Source organism: Notamacropus eugenii, chromosome 3 (genome assembly GCF_028372415.1).
Source record: "Notamacropus eugenii isolate mMacEug1 chromosome 3, mMacEug1.pri_v2, whole genome shotgun sequence".
NCBI lineage: Eukaryota > Metazoa > Chordata > Mammalia > Diprotodontia > Macropodidae > Notamacropus > Notamacropus eugenii.
The window spans coordinates 212,933,548-212,956,597 of record NC_092874.1 but is presented as its reverse complement, the minus strand read 5'-3'; the positions used below and the strand labels follow the sequence as shown (position 1 = coordinate 212,956,597).

Below are 23,050 nucleotides of genomic sequence, written 5' to 3'. Positions count from 1 at the left end.
GCTCCCAGACCAGTCATCTTTTCATTCCTCAACAGGTTGCAATCTGGACTCTTCTATTATGCATGCACACTGGGTATCTTCTTTTATCCTCCATTTTTCACCTTCCTTTTATGCACTGGTTTACCATTATAACATAAGCTCTTTGAAGGTAAGGATTATCTTTTGTTTTGCTTTCATCATTTCCAACTCTTAACAAAGTACCTAGCTTGCATGTTCTTTCTTTGAAGCAATGAGATTCCCCCTCCCCTATATCTATTAAAGGCAATAGATTGGGAAGGAATAACTTCCATCATCCTGTAATTTACCTGTGGATGAGGGTTGAGAACTCACCTCACTTCATTTGTCTTGACCTAAGGAAACCTTTACTTTCTCTTAGCCCCCAGGAGCTTTCAGTTCTGCAGAGGAGGCTTCTATATTGAACCTCACCAACTGCTATCACAAACACATATGCACATATAATATACATTTATATTACCTTTGGTTTTCTATGGACTTCTTGACATCTAGTTGCTTGTACTGGTGTAATGTCTGTACTTTCCCCAGACTTCTTTTTTTTCTTTGCATTCTAAAAAAAACAATTAATTAATTTTTAGTTTCCAACATTCACTTTCATAAGTTTTTAAGTTTTGATTTTCCCCCCAACCTCTCCTCCCCTCTTTCTAAGAATGTGTGCAATCTCCAAGTATTAGTAACGTAATAGGCTCTACTTATATATTCATATTAAATATATTTTCACATTAGTCATGATGTAAAGAAGAATTACAATGAATGGGAGGAACCATGAGAAAGAAGAAACAAGACAAATCAACAAGAGAAAAGGAGAGCAAATACTGTACTCCTATTGAATCTGCATTCAGATTCCCATGTACTTTCTCTGAATATGGATAGTATTTTCCATCATGAGTCTTTTGGAGTTTGGTTAGATCCTTGAATTGCTGAGAAGAGCTAAATCTGTCAAGGTCGGTCATCACATAATGTGGTGTTACTATGTACACTGTTCTCCTGGTTCAGCTCATTTCACTCTGCATCAGTCCATATATGGCTTTCCAGGTTTTTCTGAAGTCTGCCTGCTCATCACTCCTTATACTACAATAGTATTCCATTGCATTCATACAGCACAGCTTGTTCAGCCATTCCCCAATTGATGGACATATCCTCAATTTCCAATTCTTGGACACCACAAAAAAAACTGCTATAAATATTTGGGTCCTTTTTCCATTTTTATGATCTCTTTGGGATGCAGACCTAGAAGTAGTATTGCTGCACCAAAGGGTATGGACTATTTTATAGACCTTTTGGTATGGTTCTAAGTTGCTCTCCAGAAAGGTTAGATCAGTTCATAATTCCACTAACAATGCATTAATGTCCTAATATTCTCACACCTCCAACTTTTACTTATTATCTGTTTTTATCATGTTAGCCAATCTGATAGATATGATGTGGTACTTGAGAGTCATTTTGACTCAGTTCTCTATAAATTTTAGAAATGAAGCCCTTATCAGAGACACTGGTTGCAAAAATTACTTTCCAGATTTCTCCTTCCTTTCTAATCTTGGTTTCATTAGTTTTGTTTGTCTAACAACTTTTTAATTTAATGTAATCAAAGTAATCCATTTTGCATTTCATAATGTACTCTATCTCTTGGTTGGTCATAAACCGTTCTCCATAGATCCGACAGGTAAACTATTCCTTGCTCTCCTGCTTTGCTTACTGTATCAGTCTTTATATCTAAATTGTGTACCCCTTTCAATTTTATCATGGTGTAGTGTGTAAGATGCTGATTTATGCCCAGTTACTGCCACACTATTTTCCAGTTTTCCTAGCAGTTTTTGTCAAATAGTGAATTCTTATACCAGAAGCTGGAGTCTGTGTTATCAAATAGGAGATTACTATAGTCATTGACTATTGTGTCTTCTGTACCTAACTTATTCCACTCATTCACCACTCTATTTCTTAGCCAGTATCACATAGTTTTGATGATTGCTGCTTTATAATACAATTTTAGATCTGGTATAGCTAGATCCTTCCCTTCCATTTCCTTTCATGAATTCCCTCAATATTTTGGACCATTTTTTTCTTCCAGAAGAATTTTATTATTGTTTTTTTTGTAGCTCTATCAAATAATTTTTTGGTAGTTTGGTATGGCACTGAATAAGTAATTTAATTTAGGTAGAATTGTCATTTTTATTATGCTAGCTTGACCTACCAATGAGCAACTGATATTTTTCCAATTATTTATATCTTACTTTATTCATGTAAAAAATGTTTTGTGATTGTGTTCATAAAGTTCCTGTATTTCTTTTGGCAAGTATACTCCCAAATAGTCTGTGTTATCTACAGTAACTTTAAATGAAATTTATTTTTCTATCTTTTGCTGTTGGGCTTTGTTAGTAAAATATAGAAATGTTGATGATTTATGTGCATTTATTTTATATCCTTCAACTTTTCTGGATTTGTTTATTATTTCAAGCAGTTTTTAAGTTGATTCTCTAGAATTCTGTAAGTATAACATCATATTTGCAAAGAGGGATAACTGTGTTTCTTCTTTGACTATTCTAATTCCTTCAATATTTTTTCTTCTATCATTGCTAAAACTAAGATTTCTAGTACAGTATTGAATAACAGTGGCAATAATGGACATCCTTGTTTCACCTCCTGATCTTATTAGAAATGCTTCTTGGTTGCCTAAATTTCATATAATGCTTGTTGATTATTCTAAATAGATGCTAATTATCAGTTTAAGGAACACTTTATTTATTTCTATGCTCTGCAGTGTTTTTAATAGGAATGGGTTTTGTATTTTCTCAAAAGGTTTTTTGGCATTTATTGAGATAATGAAATCATTTCTGTTAGTTTTGGTGTTGATACTGTCAATTATGCTGCTAGTTTTCCTAATATTGAACCAGGCTTGTATTTTTGGTATAAATCTTATATGACTATAATGTGTTATCTTTAAGATAATTTTATTTAAGTACAATTATTTAATACTAATATTTTATTTAAAGTTTTTCATTTATATTCATTTGGGAAAATTTTCTTTCTGTTTTGGCTCTTTACAGTTTAGGTATCAGCATCATATGTGTATCATGAAAAGAATTTGGTAAGACTCCTTCTTCGTCTATTTTCCCAAATAAGTTATATAGTATTGGAGTTAGTTGTTCTTTAAATGTTTGACAGAATTCACTTGTAAATCCATCTGACCCTGGAAATGTTTTCTTAGACAGTTCATAGATATCTTGTTGAATTTATTTTTCGGAAATGGGGTTATTCAAGTATTTTATTTCCTCTTCTGTTACTCTGGGCAATTTATATATTTTTTTTAATATTCATCCATTTCACTAAGAATGTCAAATTGATGGGCATACAATTGGGAAAAATAATTCCTAATTATCGCTTTAATTTTCTCTTCATTGGAGGTGAATTCACACTTTTCATTTTTATACTGGTAATTTAGTTTTCTTCTTTCTTTTTCATAATCAAATTAGTCAAAGGTTTGTCAATTCTATTGATTTTTCATAAACCAGCTCTTAGTTTTATTACTTACATAGTTTTCTTAATGTCAATTTCATTAATTTCTCCTTTGGTTTTCAGTATTTCTAATTTAGTATTTAATTAGGAATTTTCAATTTATTCTTTTTCTAGCTTTTTTTAAGTTGCATGCTCAATTCCCTATCTTCCCATTTTCTGTTTCATTCATGTAAGCATTCAGAGATATAAAACTGTCCCTAAAGCCACTTTTGCTTCATCTTATTGAGTTTCAGCATGCTGTCTCCTTATTGTCATTTTTGGATGAAATTATTGATTGTTTCTATGATTTGCTGTTTGGCCCATTCATTCTTTAGGATTAGTATTCCATTACATTCATATACCATAATTGATTCAGCCATTCTGCAATTGATGGGCATCCCCTTGATTTCCAGTTTCTGGTCACCACAAAGAGTGCTGCTATAAATATTTTTGGACATGTGGGATCCTTTCCCATATTTATGATCTCTTGGGGATACAGTCCTAGAAGAGATATTGCTGGATCAAAGGGTATGCATATTTTTGTAGCCCTTTGGGCATAGTTCCAGATTGCTCTCCAGAATGGTTGGATCACCTCACAGCTCCACCAACAATGAATTAGTTTTCCAACTCTCTCACATCCACTCCAACATTTATCATCCTATTCTCTCATGTTAGCCAATCTGATAGGTATGATGTGGTACTTCAGAGTTGTTTTGATTTGCATCTCTCTAATCAGTAGTGATTTAGAGCATTTTTTCTTATGACTACAGATATCTTTAATTTTTTCCTCTGAAAACTTCCTGTTCACATCCTTTGACCATTTATTAATTGGAGAATGACTTGTATTCTTGTATATTTGACTCAGGTCTCTATATATTTTAGAAATGAGGCCTTTATTACAGACACTAACTGCAAAAGTTCTTTCCCAGTTTTCTGCATGCTTCTGAATCTTGGATGCACTGGGTTTGTTTCTGCAAAAACTTTTCAGTTTAATGTAATCAAAATTATCCATCTTGCACTTCATAATGCTTTCTATCTCTTCTTTAGTCACTCCCTCCCTTTTCTTTCCCTTTTCTCTTACTACTTCTTCTCTCCCTCCTATCCACCCTCTCTTTTCCTTCCCCTAATACTTCCTGTAAGGTCAGTTAGATTTCTATACCTAATTGATTATGTTATTCCCTCTTTCAGAAAAATCTGATGAGAGTAAGGTTCAAATAATCCTCATTTCCCTCCCTTCTTTTCCTCTACCACAATAGATCTTTGCGACTCTTCAGGTAATGTAATTTACCATTTTCTGCCTTTTTCTTTCCTCTTCTTTTTTCAGCATTTAATTGTTTTTGTCATCACATCAAGGTCAACTTATATTAATGTCTTTTGTTCATGTATACCCCTTCTTAATGTTTCAATAAAGATATAATTCTCAAGAGTTAAAAGAAGTATCTTCTCATATAAGGATGTAGACAGTTTGTCCTTAATGAATAACATTTTTTTTCCTGTGTACCTTTTTATGCCTTTCTTGAGTCTTGTATTTGAAGATCAAATTTTCTGTTAAGCTGTTATTCTTTTATCAAGAAGGTTTGGAATTGTCCTATTTCATTGAATATCCATTCCCTTCCCTGACAGGATAGAGTCAGTTTCACTGGGTAGTTCATCCTTTGTTGTAATTCAAGCTCTTGCCTTAAGGGATATCATATTCCATATCCTCTAATCTTTTAATGTTGAAGCTGCCATGTCCTGTATAATCCCAACTGTGGTTCCATAATATTTAAATTCTTTCTTTCTGACTGCTTGAAGAAGTTTCTCTTTGACCTGGTAATTTTGGAATTTGGCTACTCTTGTATTCCTTGGCATTTTCAGTTTGGAATCTCTTTCAGGAGGTGATCCATGGATTCTTTCAATGACTATTTTACTTTCTGGTTCTAGGACCTCAGAGCAGTTTTCCATGATGATTTCTTTTTGATTAATTATTTTTCGCTTTTTGCATTCACTTCCACGAGCTTTTCAATTGAAATTTTCTACTCTTCCCTTCTCTCATCCTTCCCTAATACAGCAGGCAATCTGATATAACCTCTACATGTACATTCATATTAAATATATTTTCACATGGGTCATATTGTAAAGAAGTATTAGAGCCAATGGGAGGAACCACAAGAAAGAAGAATCATAAAAAAAGAAAATAACAAAAAAAAGTGATCAAATAGTATGCTTTGATCAGCATTCAGACTCCATACTTTCTCTGGATGTGGATAGCATTTTCTATCATGAGTTTTTTGTGGTTGTTTTAGCTCCTTACATTGCTGAGAAGAGTCAAGTCTAAGAAAGCTAGTCATCACACAATGTTACTGTGTACAGTGTTCTGGTTCTGTTCACTTCAGTCAGAATCAGTTCATCTAAGTCTTTCCAGGTTTTTCTGAAGTCCACCTAAGGGAAACTTCTTACTCCTTACTGCTTACTCCACCATCTTGGCTGCTGAAAGTCTGTCTAGACTTTCTAACTATTAGTGTTATGTAAAATTGGAATTGGCTACTTTATAGGGGAATTACTCTTTTTACAGGAAAAATGGATGACCACTCATCATGTAGAGTACATTTTTGTTCAGGTATGATTTAAACTACATGGTCACTGAATTCCCATTCACCTCAGATATTGTGAAGGGGTTGAATTGAATCACTATAACAAATGTTGACATGACCAAAATCACTGAGATGAAAAGAATTTCAGAAGTCATAGAGTCATAGACTAAGGGCTACACAAGACCTTCGAAGATAATATAATTCAATTCCTTCATTTTGCGGATGAAATTTGTAAGATACAAGATTATGTAAGAAAATATGTAACCTCTGAACCAGTAATGAATGTTAATGAAGCAGAAATTCTAGGAAGTCAATACATCAAGACAAAAACATATTAACAAATCTCTTCCAATAAATTTTTCTTAAAATGAATCTATATTTAAGATAAATCTCCAACTTACCATGTCTATATCTTGTTTGCACATACTTTTTTGCTTGTTATCTCCTCTATTAGACTTAATTCTTTGAGAGCAGTGACTTTTAATTGTCTTTCTTTGTATCCCCAGTTCCAGGCATATGGTAAATCATTATAAATATTTGTTGACTTGACTTGTTTCTGTAGACTCCAATTATTTTATTTCTTTTCTTCCACTTTCTTCTTCCTGTTGCTTAACTTAATAGGTTTCACTACGTGGTCTGTGCTCCATTCATATCCCAGTCCAACACATTTTCTGCTTACCTAAGCTGTTTTGACCTGGGTTATTGTTTCACTCTGTTAATTTTTTGGCTTTGCCACTTGAGCATTAATTTTGAGGCGCTATTTTAAAGACATTTGGAGGAGAATTTGGGACAGCTCAGATGAATCCCTGACTTTTTTTTCTACAATCTTGCCTCTGCCCCTAATTGTGCTTTTAAAGCTATCTTTTTGTTCAGTAAATTTTGTACCTCTTTAACCAAGCTTTTAATTCTCTGTTCATAATTTTCTTGCATCACTCTCATTTCTTTTCCCAATTTGTCCTTTATCACAATTACCTTTATAATTATGTTATATGTATAATTATTTACATGTAGTTATATTGTAATGTAATTGCAATAATGTAATGTATAATAAGATATTCTTATCTTATTATTTTTAACTCGTCTAGGAATCCTTGTTGGGTTTGCTTGTGTCCAATTAGCATTTTTCTTCGAGCCTTTCTTTGTAGCTTTTTTACCTTAGTCTTCTTCTGAATTTGTGTTTTCATCTTCCCTGCCACCTTCAAAAGGTCAAGTTCTGTTTTTGTTGTTTGCTTATTTTTCCAGTCTATTTCTTGATTTTAAATTTTGTTCAAGTTGGGCTCTACTCACATAGGAGTGGGGAGACATTGTACTAAGCTTCAGGCTTTTTTATGCTGCTGTTTTCAGCATAAAAGTTCCGGGAACTTCTGGGAAGTCTGCAAGTTTTCAGTGCTTCCAAGGTGATGTGATCTAGGGAGAGTCATTACTGATATCCTGGTCTATGATCTGCTTTTTATCCAGGAAGGACCCCTCTTTGCAGCTGCAAACACTACCACTGCTTTTATTCCTATAATTGTTACCAGGTCCCCTGCTTTCTTGCAACTTCAAGTGCTGGTGCTCCTTCTGCCTTGAAACTGAGATGAGGACCCTGAGCCCTTGTAACTGACCATAAGTGGTGCTCTCTGCCCTGTAACTATGACCAAGAGCTGCATATGGGGAATAGAGTTGCAAATCAGCACCAGCTGGACCCAGTACCCTCAAAGGATCCTCTGTAATCCCTTTCTGACCATTTGTCTGAACTCCTCCTTCACCTTATTACCTCTGAGCTGAGGACTCCTGAAACTGCTATTACCTCTACCATGGTATCCTCCAAGGCCCACTGTGGCATGTGCTATAGGCCAACCCCCACCCCAGTGTCACATACCTCACCTTCCAACCTCCTGCCAACCTCCTAAGTTGTCTTAGGCTAGAAAATGTCTCAGCCTGAACTTTTGTTTACTCTGCTACTCCATTATTTTAAAATAGAGAGAAATGTTGGAAGAAATCATCTGTGTTGCTGCCTTTACTTCACCAGACATGTTCATTCTTTCATTCTTATCCATCTTATCCTGGTTGAGCCCAAGAATGAGCTGGCTCCAATGAATGACCTATTTGGGCTGCCAACAGTAGATCATACTGGCAGCTAAGAAATCATTTCATTAAAACAAGGGAACAACTCATTCATTAATTATGTCACATCCAGAAGTGAACTCCGTGGTGAAAAGAATGATTGTAGTTATCATTTTAGTTTGAATTCACTCTCCTCAGAGATCAAAGTAGTAGAGAGTAAATTGTACCAGTGGAGTGGGAATGCTTTTGTACTTTTGCTCTTGTTATATTTTCTTAGTAAATATACTTTTGTAAAAGCTAATTGATGTTAATGGCTTTTCGACAATATCAAGAAGCTTCCAACTGATTAATACTGAGGAAATACTAACTGGCACTGGCAAATGATATTTGGGCAGAAGTCACTGGTGGTTGATATTGATAATACATCAGATAAGGTGGTTGAGATGATATCATTAGAAGCACCCCAATGTCGCTCAAGAGTTTCCTCAAGAAATTTGAGAAAGAGATGTACCTATCCATTGTTGGGAGCAGGGGAGTGGTGTAGGGGGGGAAGAATTGGTCTGCTAGTGTACATGTGGATTAAGTCCACAGTCTCATTATGTGCAAAAATAAAACAAAAAACCAAAAACTGTACATAGTGAAAAGTAAACAAATCATCCATAATAAAAGTTCACAATTTCACGTACAATCCATTATTCATTGTTCTTTTTATACTGAAAAGTTCACATATGGGAGGTCTCCCTAGATAGATAGTAGATAGCTAGATAGAATAGAAAGAAATAACATAGTATACTTCTCTAACTGTTTAGCACAGAGTGTTGTACTTAGTAGGTATATAACAAATACTTGTTGCCTGACAGACTCTCCATTATGACTACTCCAAGGGCAATCTCAAATGAATATCAGAACAAGTAGTCATCAGCAAGTGAAGTGAATGGGAAGTTCTATACAGTCTTACCAAGAGTGCTCTAGGAGGGTGTAAAAAGAACTTACCAATAAGAAAAAGGGGCATGTAGGGGACAAGTGCCTTTCCGTGGTGAGAAAGCCACAGGGTCAGGTTGAAGTTCCAAAGTGACAAGTCTGTGGCACTGTAGAAAAAGAAGTCTGGAAAATCAGAAGGAGCCCAGAAAGAAATGAAGGAGCGAAAGGAAGTATTCAAAGAACATCTGTGCATGCTCTGAATCAGGACAGGGTCCTAACATTATACTTCATCATGTACTTCTAAAAGCAAGTTTATAGCTGTTTCATGTTGTGGGGGAAACATCTCAAAGAATTCAGAATCAGATCACCTCTAATCCAAGTTTAGGATGAATTCAGCAACTTTAGAGAAAGCAAGATGGATTTTTATGAATATTAAAAAGGCAGGAGGGTTTTGTTAAGGGATTGGGTAACAGGGGAGGGGTCCCAGCCACTGTAGAACTGTGCATGTAATTATCCACAATGCATACAGAAAAATCCATTTGGGGGGTATATATGTATGATAATGTTTTATAATAAGCCTTTCTACATCATAAGTTCACTCTAGATCAGTTCTTCACTATTACTTCACAGGTGCCTACTTAGGGAAAGTCCCTTCTATTGTTTTGGATTGTCAGCATCCTGCTTGGGCATTCTAGTGGTGCTGCTTTCCGATTGGCTGACTCTTGTGGTCCCGTCTGAGACTAGATGGATGTGGTTGTGGTTGAGTGCATGAACACACCTACTGTTTCTTTGGGAAATATGAGGAATGTGTCTGGGGGCAATGGCTAGCTAGAGGCAGTGGCTAGGTTCCTATTACGTGGACACACCTGTTGTCCTAGTGAGCAGTGAGGCATATATGAAAAAGTTAGGATATTTTGTGTGTATGTGTGTGTGTGTGTGTGTGTGTGTGTGTGTGTGTGTGTGTGTGTGTATGGGGATGAGTGGCTAGGTAGGGGCAGTGGGCCTGTCATTCAGTGGGGCCTTTAAGAACGTTAGAATATCAGGGCTGGGGGCAGCTTTATTAGGATTCTATCAGGTACACCAGTTTTCCCCCCTTTTCCAATAAATTGGCAAGAAACAAGTACCAGCACATGCTTCTAGGGCCAGACACTCATTGGCTGATTTCCCTCCCCCCACATGTATAATTCACAATTAACAGGGTAGTCCCAACGTTACACAGTTAATTCAGTTTTTTTAAAGGATATTAACACTTAGCGAAACAAAAATTAAAAAACAAATCCACCAGCAGTGCCAAGCCAAGACAGTTTTCCTCAGACCCTTTACACCCTGGGACACCTGGCCAGGAAGGTGAGGGGAAATTTGAGGGTTTTTTCCCACCAGACCGTGAACAACGCAAGTAAATTTTCTTTTGCAAACCTGCTCCATTGAATTTCAGTCGGGCTCTAAATTGCACCAAAACCAATTCACAATCCCAAATCAAAAATCTGGTTTTCCCTAAAGGGTTCAGGTTAGCATACTTGAGAGAAGCTGAGCAGAGTTCCCTTTTATCCACTAGCCCAAACAGGCTACTGCTAGTCTCCTAAAGTAGGTCTAAATTTATCTGTCATCTATTCCTTGGGCAATCTCAAGAGGAAACCCCAGTAGCCGCACAGATTGCCAGAGTAAGAGTTGGGGGCTTCCACCAGGAAGGCGGATAATGAGCAGAGGCAGAATAGCTCAAACATTCCCAACTACTGCCGCTGCCACATGTGACCAGTGGCGCTCCGCCTTCCGTTTCAGCCCAGCTGCGCCAGATCTCTAGCTTGGGGGGCATCGTTTTCAGAGTGTGAGACCAAATTCCAAGTCTTTTTGTATTCTGGCTCGGCAGCTTCATTACCTCTTTAGCTGGCAGCAATTTCCCTAAGTGTCAACTGCAGCTGCAGCAGGGAAACAGGAAAAAGGAAGGCGGGAGCAATATCTAGTACCAAGAGTTCGTGCTGAGCTCCTGAAGAGAAAGGAAAAGGAGGGAAGGAGGCAGTCGCAGAGGTGGCAGCAGCAGCAGCTGTGAGCCTCCACTTTGCTTAAGGCTCCTTAACCTGCTGTGCATTCACGGCTCTGGAGGTTCTCTTTCTTTCTCACAGGGGAAGTCGAACCTATGAACCGCAAGACAAGCGAGAATGTGGAGTACACTTTGCGGAGCCTGAAAAGCCTTATGGGCGAGAGGCGGAGGAAGCAACAGGATCCAGACTCGGCCATCGCCTCTGGGGAACAGAGCCTCATTACTGCCACCGAGTCATTCTGCAGCCTGCAAGGGAGTGGTGGCCCCGGCCCAGGTTCCAGCACCTACCTTGGCAACAGCGGGGATCTGGAGCGGGCGGCGCGGCGGCAATTCCAGCAGAACGAGACCCCTTCCTTCGTCTACGTAGTGTCGGTCTTCTCAGCCCTGGGCGGCTTCCTTTTTGGCTATGACACGGGAGTGGTGTCCGGAGCTATGCTGCTGCTTAAGCGGCAGCTCAGCCTGGACACGCTGTGGCAGGAATTGCTGGTGTCTGGAACTGTGGGGGCTGCTGCCGTCTCCGCACTGGCCGGCGGGGCCCTCAACGGCGTATTTGGCCGCCGCGCCGCCATCCTGCTGGCCAGTGCCCTCTTCACTGCTGGCTCCGTGGTGCTGTCCGTGGCGCAGAATAAGGAAACGCTGTTATCTGGCCGAGTTATCCTGGGACTCGGGATCGGTAAGTTTAGTAGTGGAGAAACTCATTGAAACAAGGATCACCTAAGTCCCTATATTAAATATTTTGTCCCTTGTATTTCTCCTCACTCTCCATTGTAGCTCATCCCATGGACACTGGGCTGTCTTTATCTCATTCAGGTCTTCTCCACAACATCATGACTATTAACCAAGCACTCAGCTCAGCCTGTATCTTCTTGTCAGGCCTGTCTCTTGTATCCCTTTGAGTGAGCTTGCTTAATTTCCAGGTTTCTTCCATAACCCACTCTATTTTGATGTTTCTGTCTCTCCCTCCCTTACCTTTCCTTATCACCAGCCCACCTTGGCCCTTGTACTTTTCTTGAACCATTTCCTAAAGTCTCCGGCGCAGCCTGTTTCCATTTAACGAGTTTGCCCTGGTCTTCTAAACTGTATTTCTGGTTCTAAATTATTTTTCCTATCTTTTCTTTCTTCACTCATCCTCCATCTTCATTTTAGGTGCCTTTCCTATTTTTCTATATTTTCACCCTTCATCTTTCTTCCCACATTCATTTTCTTTTTTTCCATTCTTTTTCTATTACATAAAGGACATATTTTCTCCTTAAACTTATGTAAGTCAGACTTTCCATACCAATAAGATGAATATTTTCACATTCATCTACTATAGTTCAACCATGACTAAGTTAATGGGCATCCTCCCAGTTTTTAATTTTTTTGCCATGTCAAAAAACAAACTATGAATATTTTTGTGTCTTTGGAGTTTGTTTTACTTGGGTTCAATTCCTCCTTTAATCTATCTTCCTTTTAATTCTACTTTCTTCTTTTCTTCCTATTTCCCTGTTGAGTGAAATGTATTCACAGACTCAACTCTGATGTGTGAGTGTGTGTATGTGTGTGTAAGTGTATTTTTCCCTCCTTTAACCAACCAGTTAAGATATAGACTTCCACTTGTGCAGCCTGATTATGTGAGATAATTTCCCTTAATCTTCCTCTCCTTTTCCCTAGCTAAGGTCAAACAGAACCAGTCCTAGGTCTTCTGTCTAATTAGACTCTGTCTGTGATCCCTGATGATGATAGGGTTCAGAGGGGACACATGTATCATATCCCCTTATCAGAGTGTATGCTGTTGATCCTTGTTTAGTCCCTTATGATTGTTGACATATACCTACCTGTTTGTTTCTCTTGATTTCTGTGTTAGAACTTCAAAGTTTCTATGCAGCTCTTGTCTTTTTATCAAGAATATTTCAAAAGTTCTCTATTTCTTTAAAGGTCACCTTTTCCACTGTAGGATTATGTTCAGTTTTGTGGGGTAGATTATTCTTAGTTGTAAGCCTATATATTTTGCCTTTGCAATGCCATATTCCAGGCTCTCCTCTCCTTTAGAGTAATGGCTGCCGAAATTCTTGTGATTCAGACTATGAGGTCCTCTGCATTTGAACATATATTTGACCTGGAAGCTCTGCACTTTGGCTATAATGTTCTTAAGAGTTTTCATTTTGGAATTTCAGAAGACAACCAGTGGATTATTTCTATTGTTCAAAGATCCAGCTGGTTCTTTTATTTATTGATATTTTATTTACTTATTATAATAAATTTATTTTCATTTTCAGCATTCACTTCCATAAGATTTTGAGCTTTCAATTTTCTCCCCCCTCCTCTCCTTCCCCTTTCCTACTTTCCCCTCCGCAAGATGGCATGCAATCTGATATAGGCCCTACTTATGCTTCATATTTAACATATTTTCACATTAGTCATGATGTAAAGAAGAATTAGAATTAGTGGGAGTGACCATAAGAAAGAAGAAACAAAATAAAAAGAAAAGGAGAGCAAATAGTGTGCTTCCATCAGCATTCATACTCTGAAGTTCTTTCTCTGGATGTGGATAACATTTTCCATTGTGAGACTTTTGACATAATTAGTCATCCATTTTGCATTTCATAATGTTCTCTTATACCCTATACCAAGATGAAGTCAAAATGGGTACATGACTTAGATATGAAGACTGATACTATAAACAAACAAGGAGAGCAAATTATTCAGTTTAACTGTCAGATCTATGGAGAAGGGAAGAATTTATGACCAAACAAGAGATAGAGCACATTATGAAATGCTGACAATTTTCCTAATATTGAACCAGCCCTACATTGTTGGTATAAGTCCCACGTGTTCATAGTGTATTTTCTTCAAGATAAGTTGCTGTAAATCATTGCTAATATTTTATTCGAAATTTTTTCTACTATATTCATTGGGGAAACTGGTCTATAATTTTTTTTTATTTTGGCTCTTTATACTTTAGGTATCAGCACTGTATTTGGTTCATAACAAGAATATGGTAGGATTGCTTCTTTGCCTATTTTCCCTAATAGTCTATACAGTATTGGAAATAAGTGTTCTTTAAAAGTTTGGTAGAATTCACTGGTAAATCCATCTGGCACTGGAGATTGTTTCTTAGGGAGTTCATTGATGGTGTAAGACCTTGGTCTATGCCTAATTTCAGCCATACTATTTTCTAGTTTTCACAGCTGTTTTTATTAAATAATGAGTTCTTATTCCAGAAGGAGAAGTCTTTGAATTTATCAAATAGTAGATTACTATAGTTATTGACTGTTGTGTCTTATATACCTAACCTATTCCACTGATCCACCACTCTACTTCTCAGCCAGTACCAAGTGGTTTTGATGATTGCTGCTTTATAATACAATTGAAGATCTGGTACAACTATGCCACCTTCCCTTGCATTTCTTTTTATCAGTTCCATTGATATTCTGGACCTTTTGTTCCTCCAGATGAATGTTACTATTGTTTTTTAGAGCTCTAACAAATAATCTTTTGGTAGTTTGATTGGAATGGCACTGAACAAATAATTTAATTTAGGTCAAATTGTCATTTCTATTATATTACTTTGGCCTAATGAGAAGCTGATATTTTTCTAATTATTTGGATCTGATTTTGTGTGAAAAGTGTTTTGTTGTTGTCTTCCTAAAGTCCCTGGATTTCTTTTGGCAGGTAGAGTTCCAAATATTTTATAATATTTATGGTAACTTTAAATGGAATTTCTCTCTTTTTCAAAATAATTTCATTTATATCAGTTTTCTACAATCATGTCCGTATAGCTTAGATTTTCCCCCTCCCTCCCTCTCCTCCCCCACTTCATTTCCTCTTCCTCCCCGAGATGACATGCAATCATATATAGGTTCTACACATACATTCTTATTAAATGCATTTTCACCTCAGTCATGTTGCAGAGAAGAAATAAAATGACTGGGAGAAACCATAAACCAAAACAAAACACAAGGGAAAATGGTCTGCTTCATTTTGCCATCCAATTCCATAGTGCTTCCTTTGGATTTGGAAGATATTTTGCTTCAAGAGTTCATTTGGAATTTTTAGGTCCTTGCATTGCTGTGAATGACTAAATCAACCAGAAAAATTCCTCTTACATTGTGGTTGTTGCTATGTACAAAGTTCTCCTGATTCTGTTCCTTTTTCTCAGCATCAGTTCATATAAGTCCTTCCCGGCCTCTCTCAAGACTTCCTGTTCATCATTTCTTATTACAAAATATTGTTCCATTACATTCATATACCACAGGTTGTTCAGTCATTTCCCAATTGATATGAACAGGTGGCATCACCTTGATTTCCAGTTCTTGGTCACCACAAAGAGAGCTGCTATAAATATTTTTGTACATGTAGGACCCTTTCCCATTTTTATGATATCATTGGGATATAGTCCTAGAAGCAATATAGCTGAGTAAAAGTATGCACATTTTTGTAGGCCTTTGAGCATAGCTCCAGATTGCTCTCTGGAATGGTTGGATCAACTCACAGCTCCACCACCCATGTATTAGTGTTTCAACTCTGCCACATCTTCTCCAACATTTATCATCTTCCTGTTTTGTCCTGTTAGTCAATCTGATAGGTATGATGTGGTACTTCAGAGTTTTTTTGATTTGCATCTCTGTAATCAATAGTGATTTAAAACATTTTTTCATATCACTATAGCTATCTTTAATTTCTTCCTCTGAAAAATGCCTGTTCATATCCTTTGACCATTTATCATTTGGAGAATGGCTTGTATTCTTGTACATTTGACTCAGTCCGTACATATTTCAGAAATAAGGCCTTTATCACAGACATTAGTTGCAAAAAGTCTTTCCCAGTTTTCTGCTTCCCTCCTAATATTGGTTGCATTGAGTTTCTTTGTGCAAAATCTTTTCAATTTAATGTAATCAAAATTATCCATTTTGCACTTCATAATGGTCAGATATATCCAATTCTAACTCTAAATGCACTCTTGCTTGGTCAGAAATGTCTCAGTTCTCAAAAAATCTGACAAATGCACTATTCCTTGCTCTCCTAATTTGTTTATAGTATCAGTCTTTATACCTAGATCATTTATACATTTGGACTTTATTATTGTGTCATTGGTATATTCCCTGTATCTGCCACACTGTTATTCATTTTCCCCAGCAATTTTTGTCAAACTAGGTGTGCTTATCCCAGAAACTGGGGTCTTTGGGTTTATCGAGCAGTAGATTACTATATTCATTGACTACTTTGCCTTGAGTACCTAACTTATTCCACTGGTCTATCCCTCTATTTCTTAGGCAGTGCCAAGTGGCTTGATGATTGCTGCTTTATAATACAATTTGAGATCTGGTAGGGTTAGGACACCTTCCCTAGCATTACGTTTCATTAGTTCCCTTGATACTCTGGAACATTTGTTTTTCCAGATGAATTCTAATATTATGTTTTCTAGCTCTAGAAAATAATTATCTGGTAGTTTGATTGGTATGGCACCAAATAAGTAAATTAATTTAGGTAGAATTGTCATTTTTTTTTACATTCACTCAGACTACCCACAAGCAACTGTTATTTTGTCACTTACTTAGATCTGACTTTATTTATGTATTGTAATTATGTTCATATAGTCTCTAGATTTGATTTGACAGTTAGACTCCCAGATATGTTATAGTGTTTACCATTGCTTTAAATGGGATTTCTCTTTCTATCTTTTGCTGTTGGGCTTTGTTAGTAATATATAGAAATGCCAATGATTTGTGTGGGTTTATTTTGTAACCTACAACTTTGCCAAAGTTCTTTAGTTCCAATATGCTTTTATTTGATTCTCTGGGATTCTCTAAATACATCATCATATCATCTGCAAAGAGTGATAACTTAGTTTTTATTTTGCCTATTCTAATTCCTTCAATTTCTTTTTCTTCTCTTATTGAAAAAGCTAACATTTCTAGTACCATACTGAATAACAGTTGTGATAATGGACATCCTTGTTTCACCCCTGATCTTATTGGAAATGCATCTAGATTATTCCCATTCCATACAATGCTTGCTGATGGTTTTAGGTAGACATTATTATTTTAGGGAACGTTCCATTTATTCCTATGCTCTCCACTTTTTTTCAGTAGGAATGGGTATTCTATTTCATCAAGACCTTTCTCTGCATCTACTGAGAAACTATTTTCTGTTAGTTTTGTTGTTCATATGATCGGTAATGTTGATAGTTTTCCTAATATTGAAACAGTCTTGCATTCCTGGTATAAATTCTACCTCATCATAATGTATTATTCTTGTTATAAGTTGCTTTATTCTTTTTGCTAATATCTTATTTAAAATATTTGGGTCTATATTCATTACAGAAATTGGTGTATAATTTTCTTTCCCTGTTTTGGCTCTTCATGGTTTAGGTATCAGAACTATATTTGTATCATAAAAAGAATTTGGTAGGATCCTTCTTCACCAATTTTCCCAAAGAGTCTATATAGTATTGAAATTAATTGTTCTTTAAACTTTTGGTAGAATTCACTTGTAAATCCATCTGGTCCTGGAGATGTTTTCTTAGGGAGTTCATTCATGGTTTGTTAAATGTCTTTTTCTGAGATGGGATTATTTAAGTATTTAACTTCCTCTTCTTTAAATCTGGGCAATTTATATTTTTTAAATATTCATCCATCCAATTTAGATTGTCAAATTTATGAGCATACAGTTGTTGTAATTGTTTTACTATCGTTTTAATTTCCTCCTCATTGGAGGTGAGTTCATCCTTTTCATTTTTGGTACTGGTAATTTGGTTTTCTTTCTTTTTTTAAATCACATTGACCAAAGGTTTATCAATTTTATTGGTTTTTTTTTTGATAAAATCAACTCCTAGCTTTATTTATTAGTTCAATAAGTTTTCTTGATTTCAATATTATTAATATCTCCTTTGGTTTTCAGTACTTCTAATTTCATATTTACTGGGGGAATTTTCAATTTGTTATTTTTCTAGCTTTTTCAGCTGCCTGCCCAATTCATTGATCTCCTCTTTCTCTATTTTATTCAGGTAAGCATTCAATGATATAAAGCTTCACCTAAGAACTGCTTCTGCTTTTGCAATATCCCGTAAAGTTTGGTAGGTTGCCTCATTATTGTCATTCTCTTGAATGAAGTTGTTTATTGTTTCTATGATTTGTTGTTTAACCCACTCATTCTTTAGAATTAGATTATTTCGTTTCCAATTAATTTTTGGTTTATCTTTCCATAGCCTTTGATTACATATAATTTTTATTGCATTATGATCTGAGAAGGATACATTGACTATCTCTGCCTTTCTGTACTGGACTGTGAGGTTTTTATGCACTACTACATGGTCAATTTTTGTATATGTGCCATATGCAGCTGATAAAAAGGTATATTCCTTTCTATCCCCATTCAATTTTCTCCAGAGATCTATCTTATCTACCTTATTCAGAGTTTTATTCACTTCCTTAACTTCTTTCTTGTTTATTTTAAGACTATATTTATCAAGTTAAGAGAGGGGAGGTTGAGGTCCCCCACTAGTAAAGTCTTGCTGTCTATTTCTTCCTATAACTCCCTTAACTTCTCCTCCAGGAGTTTGGATGCTATACTACTTGGAGCATATATGTTTAGCAATGATATTGCTTTGTTATCCATGGTACCTTTTCACAGGATATAGTTTCCTTCCTTACCTCTTTTGGTTTGATCTATTTCTGCTTTTGCTTTGTATGAGATTAGGCTTGCTACTCCTGCTTTTGTTACATCAGCTGAAGCACAAGCTCCAACCTTTAACCTTTATCCAGTGTGTATCGCCCTATTTCAAATGTGTTTCTTGCAAACAATGTATTATTGGATTATGGTTTTTATTCTATTCTGCTATCCATTTCTGTTTTATGGGAGAGTTCATCCCATTCTCATTCACAGTTTTGATAACTGTGCTTTCCCTCCATCCTTTTTCCTCCCATTTATGCTTTTAGTTCTCCCTTCTCTCTTCCCCTCCACAACAGAGTTTTAATTTTTGACCACTGCCTCCCTCAATCTTCCCTCCCTTCTTTCAGCCCCCTTCCCTTTTAGTCCTATTTTCCCTTACTATTTCTTCCCTCCTTTTTAGCTTTTCCTCCCTTTTCTTTCCCCTTCCCCCTGCTACTGCCCATAGAACTAGTTAGGTTTGTTGTTGCCTCCTTGAACCAAATAAGATGAGAGTAAATCTCAAATGATGCTCATCTCCCTCCCCTCTTTCCCTCTACTGTAATGTTTTTGTGCCTTTTCTTGTGATGCAATATACGTTTTTTGCTTCCTACTTTTTCATCACTCCTGCGATGATATCCCTTCACACCCTTAAATCACATTTTCATCTTCACATCATTTAATTTATTTCCACTCCCTGTATTTATGTATATCCCTTTTAAATATCAAAATAAACATGCAATTCTCAAGAACAAGTATCATCTTCCCTTATGGGGATGTAAACAGTTTGCCCATATTGAATAACAAGTTTTTTTTCTCCCTGTTTACCTTTTTATTACTCTCTTGAGATTTGTATTTGAAGATTGAACTTTTTTATTGAGCTCTGACCTTTTCATCAGGAAGATCTGAAAATCCCTTGTTTCATTGAATGTCCTTCTCCTTGCCTGAAATATTATGCTCAGTTTTCCTGGGCAATTGATCCTTAGTTGTAGTTCCAGCTCCTTTACCTTACAGAATATCGTATTCCCATCCCTTTGATCTTTTAATGCAGAAGCTGCAAGGTCCGTGTGATCCTTACTGTAGTTCCTTGATATTTGAATTGCTTCTTTCTGGATGCCTACAGTATTTTCTTCTTCACTTGAAAGTTCTTGAATTTGGTAATGATATTCCTTGATGATTTCGGTTTTCAATCCCTTTCAGGAAGTGAACAGTGGATTCTTTCAAAGACTATTTTACCCTCTGAATCTAGGACTTCTGGGCAGTTTTCCTTGATGATTCTTTGGAAGATATTGTCTAGGATCTTTTTTTCATCATAACTTTCTGGTAGGCCAACAATTATTAGATTTTTCTCTCCTGGATCTATTTTCCAGGTTAGTTGTTTTTCCAACAGATATCTTACATTTTCTTCTATTTCTTCATTCTTTAGGTTCTGTTTGACTGATTCTTGACGTCTTATAGAGCCATTAGCTTCTACTTGCCCTGTTCCAATTTTTAATAGATTGCTTTGTTCTTAACTTTTGCACCTCCTTTTCCATTTCCCCAATTTTTCCTTTTAAGGAGTTGTTTTCTTCAGTTAGGTTTCATACTTCCTTTTTCATTTGTCCAATTTTCCTTTTTAATGAACTGTTCTCTTCAGCGGATTCTTTTTTCATATTTTACAAATCATTGGCCAGTTTTTCTTCTACTTCTCTAATTTGACTTTTAAAATTCTTCTTGAGCTCTTCCAAGAATGCTCCTTGGGCTTGAGATCAGTTCCTGTTCCCTTCTGAATTTTCAGATGGGAGTACAGTTTCAATGCTCACCCTTCTGGTATTCATCTTTTGGTCCTTTTCCCTATAGAAAGATTCTATGGTGTTTTCTTTTCTGTTTTGCTTCTTGCTCTTGATGATCACCCTTTTCCTGGCTTTTAAAGTGAATCTCTGCTTCTGGGACACAAAGGGCTCTGTCCCATGGTTCTTGTGCTTAGAACTTTAGACTATCTGTATTGTGGCCTCTGGTTCTTTCAGCTAGAATCTAAAATGCTGCAGCTTACCTGGTGCTGAGCTGGCTGGTGCACCAAAGTGGAGGCCGGGTGAAGCCTTCCTGGCTTTCACTGCAGTTACCCTGGAGCTAGCTGTGCTAAGTGGGGGAAGGGGTGGTCTGGCACAGGGAGGTCTCCTCTGCTGAGTTAGAGCATAGGCAAGCTCAGCAGTTGGTGAACCCTGTCTGTGCTAGTGTCTTCCCAAGGTACTGAGGCACTCCTGGAGTCCTGGTATTGGAGATTGTGGGCTCCACCCCACTGGGGCTCAGGATCTCCTCCTGGTTCACTGAGGTGGGACTATCTGGGACAGCTCTTGTCTTGCACTGATCTTCTCCAGTTACAGCAAGAGGAACTCCCCTTTGTGATTTTCCTAGCCTCTCATGCTAAGAGATTCTTTACCCCATTAGCTGATACTACTCTTCCAGGATTTTTCCTGGGCAAATATTCTCTGGGTTTTTCAAGATCAGCAAGGGGGGTACATAGTATTTACTGATCACTCCTCCATCTTGGTTCTGGGAAGTTCAAGTGGGTGACTTACAGGCATTTAATCTGTGGGCTGATATTCTCAGGAGCAGCTGCTGTAGTTACCTGGGGTTTTGCAGTTCTGTTGCTCAGTTCCACTGGACTCCTGTCCTGGGCTGATGTGTCTGAGAACCTGCACTGCTACAGCTTCATACTGCCCAGCACTTCCTGCTAGACTTTTCTATGGCAGGGTCCACTATGGTACTGCCTGTGTGCTGTGTGCTCCTCCAGTCCTGTGTAACAGATCCTTCCTGTCTACCTTCCAGTCTGTCTTGGGTTGAAAATCTGCCACACTCTGTCTCCTATTGGATTCTGCCACTCTAAAATTTGTTCAGATTCTTTTTTTAGAAGTATGTGAAAGAGTTTGACTTACAGGTTAGGTGAATATGAACTCTCGTTCAGCCATCTTGGCTCCACCCCACCGAATTTCTCTATCTCTTGGTATTGGGTTTTGTTAGCAATATATAGAAATGCTGATGATTGATGTATGTTTATTTTATATCCTGAAATGGTGATCGTGAGCCTGTCATTCACTCCTTTTGGCAGGCATACCAGCTTGCTGACTAGACTAATTTTGATTTCAAAATCCATGATAGCTTCACATTTGAGAGTGGTAATCACATTCATGACAGTGCTATTTCCAGTTGCAGGAAAATGCCATGCCACCATCATCAGTGCCTATGTTTCCACCATGTTGAACCTTGATGAGGTCAAAGAAAAATTTTATGAAGACCTAGAGACCCTTATCATCAGTGTGCCAAAAGTGGACAAGCTTATAATTCTGGGTGACTTTAATGCTAGAGTAGGCTCAGATTACCAAACTTGGCAGGGAGTCCTAGGGAGGAATGGAGTTGGAAACAGTAACAGCAATGGTCATTTACTGCTGAAGACTTGTGCATTGCATGATCTTCTCATAATCAATTTTATATCCTGCAACTTTGATAAAGCTGTTTATTATTTCAAGTAATGTTTTACTTGAGTCCCTAGAGCTCTCTAAACATACCATTATATTATCTGCGAAGAGTGTTAGCTTTGTTTGTTCTATGCCTGTTCTAATTCCTTCAATTACTTTTTCTTCTCTTATTGTTAAAGCTAACATTTCTAGTAAAATATGAAATAGCAGTGGTGATAATCGTCATCCTTATTTCACCCCTGATCTTATTAGAAATGCTTCTAGCTTAACCTGATTACAAATAATGCTAGCTGATGATTTTAGATAGATGCTCTTTATCATTTTATAGAAGGTTCCATTTTTCCTCTTCTAGTGTTTTTAATGGGAACAAGCTGTTGTATCTTGTCAAATGCTTCTTCTGTATCTGTTGACACAAGCATATGATTTTTTTAAATTATGTTGCTGATATGGTCAATTATGATGGTAGTTTTCTCAATACTGAACCAACCTTACATTCTTGGTATAAATCTTACATGATTATAATTTGTTATTTTTCTGGATTTTTTAGTCTCATGCCAAATTTATTTAATTCTTCTGTCTCTATTTTATTCATGTAAGTATTTAGGGCTCTAAAACTTCCTTTATCAACTGCTTTTGCTGCATCCCATAAGTTTTGGTATATTGTCTCACTATTATCATTTTTTTGAATAAAGTTATTGGTTGTTTCTATGATTTGTTGTTTGAGCCATTAATTCCTTAGGATTAGAATATTTAGTTTCCAATTAATTTTTGGCCTATCTTTCCATGGCTCTTTATTAAATGTAATTTTTGTCACATCATGATCTGAAAAGGATTCATTTAATATTTCTGCTTTTCTGCATAGAATTTGAGGTTTTTATGCC

General features: G+C 36.8%; 1 protein-coding gene across 2 annotated transcripts in view; it reads left to right on the top strand.

The window, feature by feature from the left end:
* The first annotated feature begins 10,825 nt into the window (after positions 1-10,825).
* The window catches only part of SLC2A13 (solute carrier family 2 member 13), a 227,900-nt gene continuing 215,675 nt past the window's right edge, over positions 10,826-23,050 (top strand). For both annotated transcript variants that reach the window (XM_072654311.1, XM_072654312.1), the window contains exon 1: positions 10,826-11,758. In XM_072654311.1, the coding sequence (XP_072510412.1) occupies positions 11,182-11,758 (577 nt within the window). In that variant the 5' untranslated portion in view covers positions 10,826-11,181. The remainder of the gene's footprint in view (positions 11,759-23,050) is intronic.